Here is a 22111-nt window from a genome sequence, read left to right as displayed (position 1 = left end):
AAGGCTTGAAGAAAGTCCTTTATGCTAGTGTAGTGCTATAATGTTGCCCTGCTCTACTTCTGCGATTTTTTGGAGTCTCTCCCCTTTGAAGATCAAGTCTCACTATTACTGGAGATGGATTGTTCACCTTGGAGGTTCCATTCTAGCAGCCTTGGTCAGCATCTATTACATGTCTACATCAGCAATTACAGCCCCTTTCCCTAAATCGATCTCAATTTCAGGTTTTTCTAAAACCCTAACAACAATCGATTTTAGGGTTAGGGTTTTCCTATCAAGCTCATATTTTGAGGAGAGTCTTATAAATATCAGAGGAGTATTCAACCCAGATTTCAGCATCATTCATCAGTTATTTTTGAAAAAAATTCAGGTTCATTCTTATGGCTCGATTTTTCCCATTATCAACCTATTTTCCTTGTTCTTGTGTGGCTGGCTGCTTCAACTGCCTATGGATTTGTCTGGTTATTTATCTTATTTGGCTGATTATTATGAGCTTCACTACCTACCTGGCTGGTGTTATTGATTGGCTTCTATAAGCATGACTGGTTAATGTGTTACTGCTGCCTTCATGTGGAATCCTGCTGCCTTATGATTATGACTGAGTTTTCTCTTATTGGAGATCGAATTTCTTTCGTTATTGAAGACTCGAATCTGCTACCCTGGAGATCAGCCTATTTGGGATTACCACAGAGTGTTCCATGATTTTTTGGTTGCACCTACGAACCTATTCAGTCATGTTGAGCCTTTCTGGTTAATATCCGGCATACTTTGGAGCTTGCGTACTAGCATAGTTACTGATTCAGATCTGATCCAGTTTTGTTGAGGCTACTTCCATTCATTGCTGTCCGGATATCTTCTTAGTACTGTTTAGCATGTGGGCGTTTCTACCTTGGAGTCTTTTGCACAACTGTTCCTCCCTGTTTGAAGATTGATCAAGCCTTAACAAATGAAGCTTTCCTTACTTCGAATCAGATTTGTACATTTGCATATTGGAGTTAGGAGTTTCTCCCCTGCAGCCATTGCAGAGAGCAGAACATGCAGGGATTTCCATTCCAAGTGTTTGTTTGATTGATGGAAGATGGTTGGAGCTTTCTATGTTGCCTAAGTTAATCCTACTTGTATCCCACTGCTGGTTTTTTTTCACCTCCCAAAACATACCTTTGGCATTACCCATAACACCCTTGGAAGTTAATGGTATTCTCTTCTTTACCATTTCTTCTTTTTTCCATTACACTTAGCAGCCACTGAACCATTCTGGAATGTTATGTTTTTGCCCTATCTCTAACCTATTCTCTCTTATGTCCACGTGCACTACACGTGAGGGGGGGATTATATACAGTATACCTGCAGCCATTGCAGAGAGCAGAAGATGCAGGGACACTTGGTGCAAAACAGAGATGCCCAAGTTTGAAGGTCTATTTTTTTCAAGTTCTTGAAGGTCTGTTTGGGAGCTGTATTCCTTTTGGAGCTAGATTCTGCTACAACTTATTTTTCCCATTTTTCATTCAAGTTGGGCATTAGTACCTTGTATACACCAACTTGAGGGGGAGTGTTAGCATTGTTATGGAGAGAGTTTTTTTCTTCTTTTAGTCCAAGCTGGATCTTCCTTCCTTCTTATTTGTACAATCCAGCTTGAGGGGGAGTGTTAGAATAATGTACTCCAGAATACCCCACGGTATTCTGGTCCTTTTAGGGGTATTTTATGTTACTAAGTGTTTAGTTGGCTATGTGGGTTTAGTCCCACATCACCTAGCTTAGTAAGTTGTAACTTCCCCTATAATAGAGGGGGTCTTTCTCTCATTAAATCAAGCTATTCCATTATTTTCTTCCCTCTCTCTAACCCACGATTCTGCCAACAATATGTAAACGGATAAAATATCCGATCCGTATCCGTGTCCGTATCCGTTTAGCATTATCCGAATCCGTCCGAAAGCTAATCGGATGCGGATGCGGATATAGGACTATCTGAGCCGAATCCGATCCGTTTACATCCTTACTTAGAGGGGCTTATTTCATTGGAAATAAGCTTTGGGTTGGCCACTTTAATGAGCCTAAAATATGGGTAGCAAGTACGAAAACAGGATTTCCTTTATTATTTCACTTTCCTAGTTAATTTAGGATACCATAATGGTTAAGGATTGGGTAGTTTTGTGACTATTACCAATTCTTCCTCCCGAGTTGAGACTGATCATTCAGATAGATGGGAGACAATAGAAGAGTTATTTATTGGAACAATACTCTTACCAATTTAATAATAACAAGTAGATTTACGCCAGGAGAATTAGTAATGTGGTTAGGCCTTTCCTTTTTAATGTTTTTAAATCTATTTTTGAGTTTTAGTTTGTAAGGGAGGCCAGCATTGTAAATGGATTTGATTAATAAAATATTGGCTTGAGCCTTTGTGAAAATCTTGAGATCGGTTGGGTAAGATGACCAAGCTGAGATAGACAACCCCACCTTTCCAACTCCCTTCCCCCATCCCCTTCCATGGGTTTTGATTCTGTAAATTAATGGAAGAAAAAGAAGAGAAAAAGCACAGAAATCAAGAGAGAAAGGGAGAAAGACAATGTGCAGATTTGGGAGTCACAACTCACAATACAATCATGATCTCCATCTTCCCTTTACTAATTAATAATCATAAGGGAAAAACAGGGAAACAACTAAAAAATAAAATAAAAGAAGCTACCTAAACTACCCTCCTCACTACAATCCTCTCAGTATTAGTGTTGGGCACTAATACCGAGAGTTATACAACTCTCTCGTTAACACTCCCCCACAAGCTGGAGCATAGATGTTAATCATGCCCAGCTTGTTACAAATGTACTCCACTCTAACACTCCCCAAAGACTTTGTGAATATATCAGCAAGTTGTTCTCCTATACGAACATGACAAGGAGAAATCAGTCCCTATTGTAGCTTTTCTCAAATAAAATGACAGTCAACCTCAATGTGTTTCGTCCTTTCATGAAACATCGGATTTGAAGCTATATGAACAGCAGCTTGGTTATCACACCACGGTTGCATTGGAGAATCATTAATGAATCCAAGTTCAGCCAATAATTGTTCCACCCACATTAGTTCAAAGGTAGCATGTGCCATGGCCCTATACTCTGGCTCTGCATTGGAACGAGCAACTATTGTCTGTTTCTTGCTCTTCCAAGACACCAGGTTTCCTCCAACAAATGTACAATAACCTGTGGTCGACCTCCTGTCAATTGGAGAACCTGCCCAATCAGCATCTGAAAAAACCCTCAATCCATCCATGACCATGATCATAGAGAAGACCATGTCCAGGAGCCTTTTTTAGGCATCGCAAGATACGCACAACTGCCTCCCAATGACATATTCGAGGAGCAGACAAAAATTTGCTCACCACACTAACAGGAGGAAAGGAAATGTCAGGCCGAGTCACTATTAGGTAATTCAATTTGCCAACTAACCTTCGATACTTCTTAGGATCATCCAAAACATCACCATCATCAGCCATAAGCTTTACATTGAGATCCATAGGAGTATCTAAAGGTTTAGAACCCAACATCCCTGTCTCTAAAAGAAGATCAACATACTTGCGCTGCGAAATTGAAATCCGTTTCTTCGACTGAGCCAGCTCCACACCCATAAAATACTTCAACTTTCCTAGATCTTTGGTCTGAAACTTCTACTGCAAATATACCTTCAAGTTCTCAATACCAGAAATATCATCTCTTGTAATAACTATATCATCAACATAAACAAGGAATATCTTTCCTGCATCAAACTGGCTGAAAAATACAGAATGATCACTACCACACCGTGTCAGCCCAAACACTAACACAACTTCGGTGAACCGGCCAAGCCAAGCCCGAGGGGACTGTTTCAGCCTATACAACGCCTTCTTGAGCTTACAAATCAGACCAGACTCCTCCTGAACAATAAACCCAGGAGGTTGCTCCATATAAACTTCTTCATGCAAATCCCCATGCAAAAATGCATTCTTAACATCTAGTTGATACAAAGGTCAATGATAAGTAGAAGCAAGGAAAATCAAAATACGGACAGAAGTAAGCTTTGCCACAGGAGAAATAGTATCCAGGTAATCTACACCATATATCTGGGCATAGCCCTTTGCCACAAGACGGGACATCAAACAAGCCAAGGATCCATCAGGGTTCACTTTTACCACATACACCCAACGACAACCACTAGTAGATTTACTTAAGGATAAGAGAACTAGATCCAAAGTCTGATTTTCCTCCAATGCTAACAATTCCTCATTTATAGTAGCCTTCCAACCATGACTGGACAATACCTCTGCGACAGACTTAGGAACAAGATGATTTTCAACAGTTTGTAAACAAGAATGAAAATCAAGATCAGGAGGTTCCAAAGGATGAGTACAACCTATTGAAGGATCTGTCGGCGAAGAAGTACATGGGGCAGAATTCGTAGGAGCGGGAGGAGCCCATACTTTCCATTGGTGAAGGTGAAACACAATAGGTGGAGCTTGCGGTGATGAGGCAGTCTGCTGAACATGGTGAACAATAGACTGAACAACGGAAACAAGAAGATCATCATCCAACTCAGACACAGGAAAAGTCGAATCATCATAAGGGGCGGATTCAAAGAAGGAAACATCAACAGTATTTTTGTAACTCAAAAGAATTACAATGACAACCCTTTTGGGTGCCAGAATAACCAACAGACATACACTTGAGAGCTTTAGGATCCAACTTGGAAATACCAGGATGAGGATTATGAATAAAACAAACACTATCAAATACCCGTAGTGGTAAAACAAACAATGGCATAAAAGGAAACAACAAAGAAAAGGAGATACCACCATGCAAAATAGAGGAAGGCATGTGGTTAATAAGGTAACATGAGGTTAAAACAACATCTGCCCAAAAAGATTTAGCCACTTTCATCTCAAACAAAAGAGAGTGAGTAACTTCCATTAAATGCATATTCTTCCTCTCGGTAACACCACTTTGTTTCTTTTGATTAATTCTCTAAAGCAATGTTAAGACACCATTGAAGCTCAGACAAAGGGATCCTTAATGAGACTAAGGCATGTTCAGCAAATGGGCTTAAATTCAGTTATGGCATTATATTGCAAAGGAGAAAGAGGTGGCGTCTGTTTATGGATATTTACTTGGGATGTACTAATAAGTTAAGATATTTCTCTTTTAAGTGTTGTAATAATTCTGTTAGTATGTTTGGTTAAATTCTTAGCACAACATGCAAGGCTTCAAGGCAATAGGGGTATTGTAGCCTCACAAGTGCATCCTTTTTTTTTTGGGGGGGCTAATGAGGAAACCCTTAAACCTTCTTGGGTTTACGGTTTAAGCCCTAGAGAAAACCACGGTTACACGAAGCCTCCCCCCCAACCCCTCCATATGTTCAATACTCTTCTATGCAAGCTGGGAATGTATAACATTTATTCTCCAAAGTGTTAGACACATGTAATTTCATGTAATAAGGGTACTTTGGGTACTAGGCTATTGTGTTGTAATGTGTTTTTACTTTTTTACCTTTTATATCCCTTAGCTATCATATATTAGAATGGGGGTAAGGATGTAATTTCCTTTTTATGTTTAGTGAATAAATATAGGGGAGAGAAGAACCTTTCTCTCCCACAACTTGCTACCACCAACTGATGCAGATACATCACCAAAAGAGGCTTATTTTGATGGGAATAACTATAGGGTTAGGATATATACATGTTGGGCCTTTGGTCCCATGGGTTGTAAATGTAATATGTCACTTTTATGGACCTAAGGTAGGGGAAATTAGGTTGCATACGGGATTAGCTTCTATACTTAGTTTATTTTCATGTTCTAGTGTTTTAAATTGAACAGACCCAAAACTGGTTTGAACCAGTTGTTCAATTTAAGTGACTTGAGTCACCTTTCTTTTATTTGTACTTAGTTTATTTTCATGTTCTAGTGTTTTAAATTGAACAGGTCCAAAACTGGTTTGAACCAGTTGGTCAATTTAAGTGACTTGAGTCACCTTTCGTTTATTTGTTTTAATTATAAGTTGGGTCCACACCTCTCCAAGAATTGGAGAGAGGTTATGATGTGTAATTAGAGTCTGCTAGGAGCCTTTAGACTCCTAGACTGATTAGGACAGCAGGCCTTTTGGCCATTATAAATAATAGAAATCATGGGGTTGCTCATTATCTCACAGATTTTGAAAATTTTGCTCTTGCAAGCTGCTGCAACTTCTCTTCTCCTTTGAAGATTTGTCTTGTGTCTAATCAAGCCTGGTGGGATTTGTGTTTGATCCAATCGACACATTGCTGCGGGTGGTTCCTTTAAAAATCTCCTTCAAGTTCTAGTTCAAAGAATCAATTTTTATTCTACTTTTACATCCAAACAAACTGCTGCCAAGGATTCCTTGCAACAAAAGTAAGTTTCACCCCTTTTGTTTTTTAATTTTCCCATAACCTAAAACCTCCACAGACAAATCCAACCATCAAAACCATAACAATAGGATCGAATTTCCATCTAAGCCCCAATAACACTCGATCCAAACCCTAGCTCCATCCTTAGACTCTAAAACCTAGATTCCCTCAATTTTCATTACTAAAAACCCCAAAACCCTAAACCTAGCTTGCTGCCCATTCAAGTTTACACCCTTCCCTCCTCCATCAAAACATCTCAGGACCTTCACTGATAGACTCCCCTACACCAACTTGACATAACACACACAAATCAAACCCTAACCCTACCCAAATCCTAATTTGACCAAAAACACTATTTTGACCTAACCGATTCACCTATTCAGATCAGATCCTGGTTAATTGGCTCCTTAATGTAGTCCTAGATAGGTAGGAGACCTACTAGGAGCCAAACAACCGGATCAAATAACAAAAGGGGCTGCTGGTTCGAATGGACAGCACTAGGATTTAGGTCAATTCCTAGGGTTTGGGCTGGATATTGGGAAAGGGGTTTATAGGGTATTAATGAGCAAGTCTAGGGGGTCAATATGGTATAAAAAGGTTAGGGTTTGGATGAGTTTTGAAATTCTGTAATTCTGGACAGAATTGAGTTGCAGGTTTTGGGCTTTAATGGAGTTAGGGTTTATGGGATTCAAACAAAAAATAAAGGGGATCAATTGGGGGAAAAGATTAGAGGATTAGAAGAAGAATTTTGACGTCAAACTTACTAGATATGCCACTGGCAGCAAGCTTCGACAGTTGTGAAGGATAAAGCCAACTTCGAATTTGAAGAAGATCCTCCCAGCCGTCACGGCGTAAGGAGTCAACCGGATTCCACCAGTCCCTTTCCACCTTGATAGAACCACAAGGATGCACACTCACAAGGAGCACAGGAACAGCAACAATGGCAACCAACAAGCAAAAGCTTTTTTCATTAATCAAATTCGTGTCCAATGCTGGCCTCCTTTACAAACTTATATAGAAGACTCAAAAATAGACTTGGACACTAAAAAGGAATGGCCTAATCCTATCCCTAACCTATTAGGTAATTTAAATTAACTAGGAAACTAAAATACTAAAGGAAATAGACTCAAAACATGGCTGGACTTATAGAGTCCTAATCCAGCCCAACTTACATCACAAGACCACTTAAGTTGTCACATGACCACTTAACCAAGTCACATGCTCACTTAAATTGAACCAATTGGATGCAACCAATTTGAACCGGTTCAATTAGAAAACATAAAAATAAACTAAGTATTGGGCTAATCCCGTAAGCAACCTATGTACCCCTAGTTTAGGTTCATTAAAGTGGCCTAATACATAGAAAACCCTTGGGAGCAAAGGCCCAACATGTATATAACCCAACCTTAGGCCTATTTCTATATAAATAACATAATATCTATGATAAACCTGCATCAACTCTCCCCAACTTGAAAAAATTCGTTCTCGAATTTTGCAGTGATGAGGGGGAATCAACATGTGATCAGCAGCTTTGACCATCCCCAAACAAAATTCTGATGAGGCAGGAACATTAGGGATAAAGTCTTCAATGCGTGGAGCTTTCTCTTCGAAGAACCATGGTGGCATAACAAACTCTATTTGTTTTGCCTGTGAATCAGCAGCAACTGTCAATGTCTCGTCCATAGAGCCTTCAGTGTTAGCAACCTTCTCATCTAATGCATGAGACACAAGCTCCACCTCTTCAAGAGCAGCATCTTGAAGGTCATTGTTTTCCTTTGGAATGTTCTCAATCAGCTTTTCATCTTCTACTGGTTCAGCCTTCTGTTGGTGCATCTGCCATTGGTGAAACTTCAAACACAGTCGATGCCACTTGCGTTTGAGTTGACATGTTCGGTAGTCCCTGTGGCTGTACAGTCGATGTGGTCACCTTTGGTTGTAACCTTTTTAGAGTAAATAAATGGTATAGACGGTGTCGATCAGGTAGGACACACGAGTTGTTTTCAGGTTCAATCCAACCTTGTCGCTCGTCCAACCAATCACCACCTACTGCAATAAAACTCTTTGAATGTGGTACCGGCTGACACCAAGCACCATCATGGTATGAAGAACACCCAAATTCAACACAGACTTTACCTGTAGGCATGATGCAAATCTCTCCTGATTGGGACAACATATCCACCACGGATTGTGAAATAATGTTGTTACGTCGCCTCTCATCAACAATTAATGTGGTTGTGCTCTCATTGGGTAGACGAACTCGGGTCTTAAAAACGAATGGAAGTGGGTCTTTCGAGGCTTAGTTGGAGCTTCCCTCCGCCATAGCTCTGATACCAATTAATGTAGTCCTAGATAAGTAGGAGACCTACTAGGAGCCAAACAACCAGATCAAATAACAAAAGGGGTTGCTGGTTCGAATGGACAGCACTAGGATTTAGGTCAATTCCTAGGGTTTGGGTTGGATATTGGGAAAGGGGTTTATAGGGTATTAATGGGCAGGTCTAGGGGGTCAATATGGTATAAAAAGGTTAGGGTTTGGATGAGTTTTGAAATTCTGCAATTCTGGACAGAATTGAGTGGCAGGTTTTGGGCTTTAATGGAGTTGGGGTTTATGGGATTCAAACAAAAAATAAAAGGGATCAATTGGAGGAAAGGATTAGAGGATTAGAAGAAGAATTTTGGGGTCAAACTTACTGGAGATTCCACTGGCAGCAAGCTTCGACAGATGTGAAGGATAAAGCCACCTTCGAATTTGAAGAAGATCCTCCCAGCCGTCACGGCGTAAGGAGTCAACCGGATTCCACCAATCCCTTTCCACCTTGATAGAACCACAAGGATGCACACTCACAAGGAGCACAGGAGTAGCAACAATGGCAACCAAGCAAAAGCTTTTTTCATTAATCAAATTCGTGTCCAATGCTGGCCTCCCTTACAAACTTATATAGAAGACTCAAAAATAGAATTAGGCACTAAAAAGGAATGGCCTAATCCTATCTCTAACCTATTAGGTAATTTAAATTGACTAGGAAACTAAAATACTAAAGGAAATAGACTCAAAACATGGCTGGACTTATAGAGTCCTAATCCAGCCCAACTTACATCACATGACCACTTAACCAAGTCACATGCTCACTTAAATTGAACCAATTGGATGCAACCAATTTGAACCGGTTCAATTAGAAAACATAAAAATAAATTAAGTATTGGGCTAATCCCGTATGCAACCTATGTTTCCCTAGTTTAGGCTCATTAAAGTGGCCTAATACATAGAAAACCCTTGGGAACAAAGGCCCAACATGTATATAACCCAACCCTAGGCCTATTTCTAAAGAAATAAGCCAATATCTATGATGAACCTGCATCACACCGAGTTTGACTTTTCAAATCTAGGACTACATTACCAACTCTCTCTTCTCTTCTTCTTCCGGCTCTTATCTTCTCCATTCTCCTCTTGTTCTCTTACAATCTTTAGTTTCAAACTGTTTCTCCTCCAACGAGCTGCCTTAGATAGCATATTTAGTCCTCACCCAAACTCGATGGGTTGGTAGAGTACATGAACACTTAACAGATACTACTTAACATGAATCCTAAATTCCTTTCAATTAGAGAACAATTTAACTGAACTTCAACAGTTGAGGACATGACAAAATCTATCTTTGGGTTAGAAATTTTGTTATCTCGAATGCCTGAAGCTATGTTATTCTTTTCATTGAAAATGTCAATATAAGAAATCTTAAAAAGCAGGGTACTATTAAGCATGTAGGAAGTAGATCACACACCTGATGGAGACCAAGTTTCCCACTCTCAGTGTAGAAATTAACAATGCAGATGTCTGGTGACATTACAGGAAGTACCTCTTCTACATTGCTAAGTTTCATATCGTCCTTCATGAAGACATGGGAATCTCGAATTGCGTCTTCAACCAACTCCTTGAACTCAACAGGAATACCGGGTGGGCATGCATTATCAATCGATCTGCGATCTCCATATGATCTCATTTCTGGGTCCCAATTCTTACCAAGGCACATCATATGTAGATGTAGTTTGGCACCTTCTTGGTAACTAGGTTGATAAAATCCTCCAGGACCGCAACCAAGTTGCTGACACTTCTTTATAATTTTTATCTATAACCAAATAAATGAAGACATATTAACAAATATAATCAGAAATAAAAGGGATGCAAAAAACAAATAGCACCAAATTACCACAACCATTCATAATAAGCTCAATAATATCGGAGCACCAGGGAGCGAGCGACTAAATGGTTCCACAATTAACCAACTGGATAGAGGTGTAAAAGTGTGTATTTTTTTTTTTTTTTGGGGGGGGGGGGGGTCTAACTGGATGACTCAACACAGAAGAAAAATACACAACCTCCATCATAACATTTTGCACCATATAATTATGACCATCCAGAGGATGCATTAAATTAGAAAGTGATACTATCTGGTAAAAATCAATTTTCAAGCAAATGAGGCTGAAATAATTGAATACTGAATCACCTTACGGCGTCTGTAGTAAGGGCTGATTTGGTATGATTTCTATTTCAATTTCAAATTGATTTCATGAAATAGTCAACAAAAAGATTTTTGGTTAAGAAACTGAAATTGTTTTGGTTACTTTAATCTGAATGGTTGAGAATGGATTTTCTCTCTTAATTGATTATACTTCTTTGGGAGAGGGTTCCCCACACCTCCGGTGTAGAAGAATCTCCCACGCCACACCAACACACATGGGTGGTGTGGAAAATAGTATCATATACATGGGATCCATAAGGTCAAGGGAGGCGAAAGAAAATTTTGTTCAAATAGTTCGTCTATGATAATCTTTAATAAAATATAACAAAAAGTTACATGAAAATTGTAAATTTAAGAGAAGAAGAAGAAGAAGAAAGAAGAGGAAAAGGAAGGAAAGAAATTGCACAATTGGGGTTGCAGTCGTTAGATTGACTGCTGCCAAATCAATATATTAAATGGGGTAAATAATAAACACACCATAGACAAAAATACCCCTCATTAGAGGAATCGTGAATAGGAGCTGACGCTAGCTCCCTATTCATGACTCCCCCTTACTCCTAACACTCCCCCTCAAGCTGGAGCATAGATGTTAATCATGCCCAGCTTGGTACAAATATAATTAACTCTCATACTTCCCAAAGGCTTGGTGAACAAATCAGTAAGCTGCTCCCCAGTGCGAATATGACGAGGAGAAATAATCCCTTGCTGCAGCTTCTCACGAACAAAATGACAATCAACCTCAATGTGTTTCGTTCTCTCATGAAACACGGGATTCTCAGAAATATGAATAGCCGCCTGACAGTCACACCACAACAGCACAGGAAAATGATCACCAAATCCAAGTTCAGTCATCAACTGTCTAATCCACATTAGTTCACAAGTGCCATGAGCCATAGCTCGATACTCCGACTCTGCACTAGATCGAGCTACTACAGTCTGTTTCTTGCTCTTCCATGAAACTAGGTTCCCTACAACAAAGACACAATAGCCCGAAGTAGACTTTCGATCAATAGGAGATCCTACCAAATCCGCATCAGTAAATCCATCAATCCTTCTATGACCATGATTAAAGTATAAGAGACCATGCCCTAGATCCTTCTTAATATACCGCAACACTCTTAACTGCCTCCCAATGAGCTGTCCGAGGGGCGGACATAAATTGACTTAGCACACTGACAGGAAAAGAGATGCCAGGTCTAGTCACAGTCAAATAGTTGAGTTTCCCTACAAGCCTTCGACACTTCTCTAGATCATCTAGAACATCCCCATCCTCCGCCATAAGTTTCACATTTGGATCCATTGAAGTATCCAAATGCCTAGATCCCAGTAATCTTGTCTCTGAAAGTAAATCAAACACATACTTTTGCTGTGAGAGCGAAATCCCTTTCCTTGATTAAGCTACCTCAATACCCAAGAAATACTTCAGTCGTCCCAGGTCCTTAGTCTGGAATTGCTGTCCCAAATATGTCTTCAAGTTCTCAATACCTGAAGAGTCATCCCCTGTAATAACAATATCATCTACATAAACTACCACAAATATCTTCCCTGCATCTGACTGCCTGAAAAACACTAAGTGATCACTCTTAGACCGAGTCAAACCAAATTCCAGCACAACATCTGTAAAACGGCCAAATCATGCTCTCGGTGACTGTTTCAGCCCATACAAAGATTTCTCAACTTACACACCTTACCAGACTCCCCCTGAGCAACAAAACCAGGAGGTTGCTCCATATACACCTCCTCAATGAGGTCCCCATGGAAGAATGCATTCTTGACGTCAAGCTGAAACAACGGCCAGTGATGTATAGCAACCAATGAAATCAAAATGAGGACAGTTTTCACAACCGGAGAGAAAGTATCCAGATAATCTACACCATAGACCTGGGCATAGCCTTTAGCAACAAGACGAGGCTTCAACCAATCCACAGACCCATCAGAATTAACCTTCACCACAAATATCCAGCGACAGCCAATAGCAGACTTACCAGAGGGTAAAGAAACAAGATCCCATGTCTGATTGTCCTTCAGAGCAGATAACTCCTCAGTCATGGCAGCCCTCCACCCAGGGTGAGCTAAGGCCTCCACCACCGACTTAGGAATAGGATAACTGTCAATAGTTGACAAAAGCAACAAAAGAAGAGGACAAACGAGCATAAGACACAAAACGATTAATAGGGTGTTAGGTACAAGTCCGAACCCCGTTACAAGTAGCAATAGGAACATCAAGATCAGAAATAGGAGGTACAGTGGCAAAGGAATTATCTGGAGGGGGATCTGAAGGCGAGGAGGATGTGGGAGATGGTGCTGCCTGGGTACTGTATCTCTCCATAGGTGTAATGCGATGTGTCGACGCATCGGGTGGACGACGGCGAAAAACAGCCAGTGGGTATGTTGGAGGTGGCACATGAGGCAATGGATCCTGCACAGGAGAAGAAGTATCGACAACATAAAGAGGGAGATCATCGTCCAACTCTAAAGCAAGTAGCGAGGATGCAACAAATGGAGTAGATTCAAAGAAGGAGACATCAGCGGTAACAAAGTACTTTCTTAAATCAAAAGAATAACAACGGTACCCCTTTTGGGTTTTAGAATACCCCACGAAAAGACGTTTAAGAGCTTTAGGATCCAACTTAGAGCGACCAGGACGATGATCCCGAATAAAACAAACACACCCAAAAACACGTGGTGGTAAGACAAACAATGGATGGGAAGGGAACAATAAAGAATATGGAATGCCACCACCCAAAATAGAAGAAGGCATGCGGTTAATAAGATAACACGCAGTCAAAACAGGATCAGCCCAAAAAATTTTAGCCACTTTCATCTCAAATAAAAGAGATCAAGTAACTTCCATCAAATGTTTGTTCTTCCTCTCGGCTACACCATTTTGTTGAGGTGTATCCGCACAAGAAGACTGATGAATGATCCCATGCTGAACCATAAACTCATCAAAGGGAGCAGAAAAATATTCTTTTGCATTGTCACTTCGAAGAACTTTCAAAGTAGTAAATTGATTCTGAATTTCAAGCACAAAAGTACAGAAAATGGAAAACAATTCAGAACGATCCTTCATTAAATAAATCCAGGTAACTCTGGAAAAGTCATCTGCAAAAGTGACAAAGTAACGAAAACACAGCACAGAAGTAACAGGACACGGACCCCACACATCAGAATGAACTAAAGAAAAGGGTTGGACAGCTCTGTTATTGACTCGAGGGGGATAACTTACACAGTGAAGTTTCCCAAACTGACAAGACTCACACTGTAAACTAGACAAGGACTGAAACCGACTATCTAAAATCTTCAAACTCTGCAATGAAGGATGACCCAAACGACAATGAATCTGATGAGGAAGTGCCACACTCGAACACGCCACAATGGATGCGTCGTCAAGAAGATACAGTTCCCCAGATACGCGACCTCTACCAATCGTCTTCCTCGACTAGAGATCCTAAAACTCACAATAATCAGGAAAAAAGGTAACCGAACAATTGTTAGCTTTGGTAAATTCTCGAACAGATAATAAATTGAAAGGAAATTTGGGCAAGTAAGAAACGGAGGACAACGACAAAGAGGGGGTAACTTGCACAGTGCCTGTACCCCGAACTTTAGCAAGAGATCCATTGGCTAACACAACATTGGAAGAAGATCCACAAAATGAAGAAAAAATACCTAATGCTCCAGTCATATGGTCTGAAGCACCTGAATCAATGATCCAGGGACGAGAAGTAGATGATAGACATGCAATAGCATTACCTGACTGAACTAGGGTAGCAGTGGAGAACTGAGATGACTGCGAATTCTGAAATTGAGTAAATCGCTCATAATCTTCATCAGACATAGTCACTGTTTTACCCTCAGGCTTGGAAGGAGGGGTAACCACTGGATCACTGCTGGCTGAATTTGCAAACTGAGGTGGTTTACCATGAAGCTTCCAACAAAAGCGCTGAATGTGACCAGCTTTGCCACAATGATGACAAGTGCGCACCTATCCTAAAGTCTCTGAAGTACCGGATGTGGGTGCTTTACTGTTCCCTGACCCACGACCATGGCTACCACCACTTTTGCCCGTACGTGTCCCACCACTGGACACACGGTTGGGAAAGGCTGCAAGAGCTGAACTCTCATTACCATGAGTGGAATCTTGGCTGTTCTCACGAGAAACCAGTAAAAGTCAAGAAAAAGCTTCTGGAAGTGTGGTGACTCTATCCCCACCGAGGATTTGAGACCGTACTGGCTCAAATTCTTTTCGAAGTCCACCCAAAAATACCATAACAGCCAGCTGCTCTCGCTATTGTTGCATCTCTTTCACATCAGATGTGATAGGAAGAATGGAATTCAGCTCCTCATATAGTTGCTTGAATTCCGCAAAATATTGGGTTACAGTCAGAGTCTTGTGATACACTTTATAAAAAGCTTGGGAAAGGTCATAAATCCGAGACAAGTTGTCCTTCCCAGAATAGAGGACATTCAAGTATTCCCATAAATCCTTTACTGTGTCAATGTGAGTAACTAGGTCTGCAATCTGATTATCCATTGAGTTCAACATCTGACTCAATATTCGTGCATCCACCGTATCCCATGTTGTGTCTCCTTCAGGCTTTGGCTTTGTGAGATGATCCTGTTGATCACGCCCCGTCAAGGCCAATCGAACCACCTTTTTCCATTGCTGAAATTAGAAATCCCTTCAAGTTTCCTTTCGGTAATGCGATGAGAAGAGGAGGACAGTTCAGTCACAATAGTCTTTGCATCACCTATGCTTAACTAAATAAATTAAATCTTCACAGAGAAGTCACGGACAGAGTGAAACTGATGGACGGCAAACACATCTTAACTTGCAAACACTTCTGAAATTACAAACAGTTCTGAAACTGTAGGTCAGCAAGGTGATATGACCTTCAATCAATCACAACCAACAAAAACCAGCCAGCAACAAGCAATCACCACCAAAAATAAAACCACAAAACCTGAATCGATCTCAACCTTGGCACATACCAAAAATAAAAACACAAAACCGAGACCTAGTTCTTGTGTATAGTCATGCACTAGTCTCAAATAAAACCACAAAACTGCAGCAAAGGGTGCTGCATCCCCTTTAAGATAAGATCACAAGAAGTCCCAAAACCTTAAGTCTTCAAAACCGCAAGCTTATTCAAATCAAAACGCAGGAACAGAGAAAGGATTAAGGATGAATGATCGACTCCTACAGTCCCAGCTCTGATACCATGAAAATTTAAGCGAAGAAGAAGAAGGAAGAAGAAGAGAGGAGAAGGAAGGAAAGAAACTGCACAATTGGGGCTGCAGTCGTTAGATTGACTGCTGCCAAATCAATATATTAAATAGGGTAAATAATAAACACACCATAGACAAAAATACCCCTCATTAGAGGAATCATGAATAGGAGCTGACGCTAGCTCCCTATTCACGACTCCCCCTTACTCCTAACAAAACTAAAAAAACACAATAGATACTATGTGTTCATCCTCAATCACGATAATGTGGTTTGTAAATTCAAATGGATCATTTATAAAGTACAGGTAAAGTTTATTACATGATTTCAAATACATGATTATTCAAAATTAGAGCATCTTCAGTATTGAAAAGTCAAATATGTCTAATGCAGCACCAAGTAGGAAGAAGAAGAAGAAGTCCTAACATTAGGGCTTAGTTAGGGGGCATAGCTTAGGTTTACATTCTAGTATTTCCTTTCCATACTTAGTTTATTTTCTGTTATTTAAATTGAACCGGTCTGAATAGGAGCTGACGCTAGCTCCCTATTTACGACTCCCCGTTACTCCTAACAAAAACTAAAAAAACACGATAGATACTATGTGTTCATCCTCAATCACGATAATGGGGTTTGTAAATTCAAATGGATCATTTATAAAGTACAGGTAAAGTTTATTACATGATTTCAAATACATGATTATTCAAAATTAGAGCATCTTCAGTATTGAAAAGTCAAATATGTCTGATGCAGCACCAAGTAGGAAGAAGAAGAAGAAGTCCTAACATTAGGGCTTAGTTAAGGGGCATAGCTTAGGTTTACATTCTAGTATTTCCTTTCCATACTTAGTCTATTTTCAGTTATTTAAATTGAACCGGTCTAAATTGGTTGCATCCAATAGGTTCAATTTAAGTTATTTAGCTAAGTGTTTTTTTTACCTTAAGTTAGTAGGGGTAGTTAGGACATTTTACAGTTTTAATTACTAGCTTTTGAATTATACTCCTTCCCTTCCATGATTTATCAAGGGAGAGGTTATTTTGTACTAGGATTTGGCCATTGGCCCTTTAATATAAAATTTGAAATCATGGGAGGCTCCCCCAAAGTTTATTTGAGTTAAAAAATCGAGTTTTGCTTGTTGGCTGCCATTGTTGCTGCTCCTTGCTCCTTTGTGAGTGTGCATCCTTGTGGATCTCAAGGTGGAAAGGGATTGGTGGAATCCAATTGACTCCTTAAACCGTGACGGTTAGGAGGATCTTCTTCAGCTGGAAGGTGGTTCTATCCTTCTATCACATAGCTGCTGCCTCCATTGAAGATCTCCTTCAACAAGTAAGTTATTTGATTAATTTTCAGTCATCCCTTTCTTCTCCTAGTCCTCTACACTCTACCCATCATTCCCCTTTTTAATTTTATTTGAATCCCATCAAAACCCTAAGTGTCCATTAATTCCCATCGACCTCCATAAACCCTAGTGTTCTAAATTCTGTCCAGCCATATCCTATCATCCAAATCCCCTCAAACTTCAGACATAGCATCACTACATTAACCCCTCCACTCGACCTAGCCTGCTGCCCATCTTCAATAGCTAAACCCTAATTCCCCTTCATCTCCACCAAAACCCTAAATAGTCATAAACCTGTTCAGACCTAATTAGCCATCCAATTCAGCCCAAATTACTATCGAGTCTTCCCCTTACTGTTTAGAGCGCTCGATCCCAAGCCCAGCCCCTAAACACCACTTTAAACCCAAAATTCCATTGTTTTCGTAATACCCAAAACCCAAACTCTAATCCTAGAATTTCAGAATTTTAATTTTCTGTTTAAACCTATTTAAAACCTATACCATTAGCTTCCTTTAGACCTGCACAACATTATCATATATCACATTCACTCATTCCCCTTACCTAACCCTAATTTTGAGTTAAATCAGCTAACTTTGCCCCAATCAGCTGATCAATTTCAGAACCATTGTACACCTGGCCTCTAGTAGGACTGCCTCCTATTTAGAGCTACATTAATGTCCCACATATCCCACAAAGGACAAAAGGCCATAAGGCCATATATGTACTGAATATTCCCAAAAAGACATCCAATTGCAGGATCACAACACAGAAGGAGAAACCAATGGATCATATGAGTGAACAGTTGAATATATTTAATACCAAACAAACTGTCCAGTCCAGGGAACGTGTTGCAATACACATTTCACAAATTTTCCAAAGTAGAGGTCTTATAAGATCTAGAAACATGTTCAATCCACAGGTAGCCCAAGCATAACTGAATTTCAGAACATATCTTACATTAGAAAAAATGAAAACAATATCTTACAAGTAATTAGGACCTTTTTCAAAGAGGTTAAGCTTCTAAATAAATTAACTAAAATACATCAAAATAATACAGTGATCGAGTTTTCCTAATCTTACTCAGACAGTTCCTGTAAGCAAAATGTCTATTCATTAAAAACCAATTCAACTACGCCATTCTAAATTGCTACCATATCTGTGATAAATCAGAGTTCATGGCTTCCAGAATTTTTAGTATTATTAGAACTTTGTTATGTTCACTATCTCTGGACCATTGTTGAGCCATTTAAAAGTAGTTTCCTACATCAACTGAAGAGATGACAGCGAAGGTTCATCCATTAAACTCTTCTGGTACTTCACTTGATGCAGGTCCAAGCACTAGGAAGAAGAATAAGAAGCCTTGAAGAAGCTGCTGTTTTGTTGCTGCTTTATTTTCGTTGGAGCTTTTCTTTCCCATACTTAGTTTATTTTAAGTGTTTTAAGTGACTAAGGGTAAAATAGTCTTTTACCTGTTTTAAATGTTTTAAGTTGTTTTTTTTTTAACTTCTCCATCCTTCCACGATTTCTTTTGGAGGATTGGATCAGAGTTGTATTAGGATTCAATATCTAGTGTTTCAGGAATCAGACTTAGGCCCTATTCCTAAGCTGAATCGATGTAAGGCCTTTGGCCATCTTATTATAAATAAAGACTTCGTGGGAGGCTCCCCCACAGTTCAATTAATTAATTTTCTGCTTCTAAGCTTGCTGCTGCATAGCCGATTGCTCTCTAAGTGTACATCCTTGTGGATCTCAAGGTGGATAGGGTGGGTGGACTCCTGCGACTCCTTGCATCATGAAGATCAGGAGGCTTCTTCAAGTTTTCAAGCTGCTGCCTTGTGATCTCTTCAAATCCAGTAAGTTTGAATCTGAACTTTGTTTAAACCTTCTTCTTCTCACTCCTACCCTAACTAGGATTCTTCCATAACTTCAAATCTGTACATCAGTTTCAAACCAAACTTTCAGCATACATCCCTTACATCGTTATTGACACTCGATCCAAGTTTCATCAATCCCCCACCACCCTAAACCCTAGAATCCCCTTCTACTACCTTCATTAGAAATTGTCTCAAATAATCTTATCTTGTTGTCCAACTCATCTAACCCACTTCCATTCACTCAAACATCATAAAACCTATACCATTAGACATCCCTACAACGGCCTATCATTACCATATAAGACAACCCTAACCTAAACTTAACTTTAACCCTAATTTTGACCTAAAAATTCAATTCTGCCCAAAATTGCAGAATTTCAAAACTCATCCAAACCCTAACCTTTTTATACCATAATAGCCCTCTAGACCTGCCCATTAATACCTTATAAACCCCTTTCCCAATATCCAACCCTAACCCTAGTTTTGCCCTAAATTACTAAACCCTAACCCAATCGGCCAGCCTTTGTGAGTGACCCCATTACCCTGGTTCCTAGTGGGATTACTCCTACCTAGGACTACATTATCACCATTCTCATTTAAGAAGACAAAGGCTCTACACTAACAGATTAAAAAACTGAAATGACAATAAAAATTGCAATTGATTTCGATAAAACACTATAGCTCTCTACTGATCGAAACAGATAACATATAGATTGAACTCCTTCCTAATGTTTAGGCATGAGAGAAACAGTAAGCGAGATTAGCACCAATTATTCTTCGTTATTCACCGTTGAGAGTCTTCTTCCCAGGTTGTGGAGCGAGGGCAAACAGGCTTGGAAGGAAAGAGGTGAGCATTGAAAATGGAGAAAAACCCTAATTAAGCATTTTTCCACTTTTATCGCTATTGGGCAAGAGATTCGTGAGACAGAAGACTGGAGGAGAAGAGATGAGAGCGAAAAGCGAGGAACGTCTTACTTTTTATAGCAAATTACTACTTTACCCATCAAAGAGTCATTGTTTACCACATGCTCATTAAAGAGCAGCGCGAAATAGAACGAATGCAATTTCAATTTCAAAATTGAAAGGGGTTATCACCAATTTCAGAATTTCTGTTCTATCTAATTTCTATTTCATTGAAATAAGGCGTAAAAATCAAACCAAACAATTCCCGAAATAGAAATCACCCCATGAAATTTAAATAGAAATCAAACCAAATCAGCCCTAAGTTAATGGTTCCCTTCTTTATTCTTCCCTATTAATGTATCTAATGACCGTGAAATTTCTGGAATAATATGGAAAGCAGCGGTACCAATATTTGCAAAGAAGAAGAAAAAAAGTACTAAGCTTAGAAGAATTGAAGGAGATAGTACCTGATTACTGGGACTGATGTATTTTTTTAGAAGCACCATTCCTTGCCTCAGGATAAGTTTTTCATTTTTCTTGAAGCTCTCTTGTTCTTTCCTTTTTTCTCTGTTTTTTGCAAGTAAAGAAGGTTTTAGTGCATATGGAGACCCACTTTTACTTTGGCATATATCAAAGATCTCAGAGGATGTCTTCTCATGATGGGTTTTTCCAGCAGGGGAAGGTATGTCCCTGCTAATAGAAAACCTATCACGCTGGTTGGCAGGAGTTACATTAGGTGAGTATGACTGGTGTTGACTGTGCTGAGCCTGAGGTTTTTGGTAAGATCTGAGACTGCTACTAGAATGAGCATGCCAATCTTTGTGATCGGCAGAATCCTCCAATGAGGAGTTCTTCAGATGTCTTGAGATATTGTCCACTGCTATGTTTGTTGAAGCACAATACTGCTGAGTTCTTTCAGCATTTGATGATATGTCTTTACCAACCAAAGCAGGCAACATACACTCACCCTGCTGGTAGGAAGAACCAACTGCAATTGCTGACTCAGGTTTTTGGTAAGATCTGAGCCTGCTACTAGAATGAGCATGCCGATCTTTGCCATCGGCAGAATCCTCCAATGAGGAGTTCTTCAGCTGTCTTGAGATATTGTCCACTGCTATGTTGGTTGAAGCACAATACTGCTGAGTTCTTTCAGTATTTGATGATATGTCTTTACCAACCAAAGCAGGCAACATACACTCACCCTGCTGGTAGGAAGAACCAACTGCAATTGCTGACTTAGGTTTTTGGTAAGATCTGAGCCTGCTACTAGAATGAGCATGCCGATCTTTGCCATCGGCAGAATCCTCCAATGAGGAGTTCTTCAGCTGTCTTGAGATATTGTCCACTGCTATGTTGGTTGAAGCACAATACTGCTGAGTTCTTTCAGTATTTGATGATATGTCTTTACCAACCAAAGCAGGCAACATACACTCACCCTGCTGGTAGGAAGAACCAACTGCAATTGCTGACTGAGAACTGTTTGAGCTACTATTTGCATCCCTCTTTGGAGAGGTTTGCCCATGTTGTGATTTTCTGTAAGAATGACATCTATCGGTACTGCCATAATCGTTAGAAGCCTCATCCAGGGGGTTGCCAGAAATTCTGTAATTGGAATCTTGAACGCCATCATCTTTAACATTAGATATATAGCCCTGTCCAATAAGTAAGAGGTTATGTTTCAGAGAAAAAAAGAAGGGAAAAAAAAAAAATTTCAAATCAACTAAACTAAACTGCCAATATATTTGGGATGTTTACTTCACTTCCCCCAAACCCAACAACAACCCCCCCCCCCCAAAAAAAAACCTCTTTTTGATTGGACCTCTTTCTATAAGTAAGAGGTAACACTGAATTGTTGATCAAAACTTAGATCAA

At 39.8% G+C, this 22111-nt stretch overlaps 1 protein-coding gene across 1 annotated transcript in view; it reads right to left on the bottom strand.

Moving 5' to 3' along the window:
- The window catches only part of LOC122651465 (alpha-ketoglutarate-dependent dioxygenase abh1-like), a 109434-nt gene that overhangs the window by 34988 nt on the left and 52335 nt on the right, over positions 1 to 22111 (bottom strand). Inside the window, exon 2 of the mRNA XM_043844860.1 lies at positions 10159 to 10503. Coding sequence (XP_043700795.1) covers positions 10159 to 10503 — 345 coding nt within the window. The remainder of the gene's footprint in view (positions 1 to 10158; positions 10504 to 22111) is intronic.

Source organism: Telopea speciosissima, chromosome 2 (assembly GCF_018873765.1).
Source record: "Telopea speciosissima isolate NSW1024214 ecotype Mountain lineage chromosome 2, Tspe_v1, whole genome shotgun sequence".
Classification (NCBI taxonomy): domain Eukaryota; kingdom Viridiplantae; phylum Streptophyta; class Magnoliopsida; order Proteales; family Proteaceae; genus Telopea; species Telopea speciosissima.
This window is presented reverse-complemented; position numbering and strand designations above follow the sequence as displayed.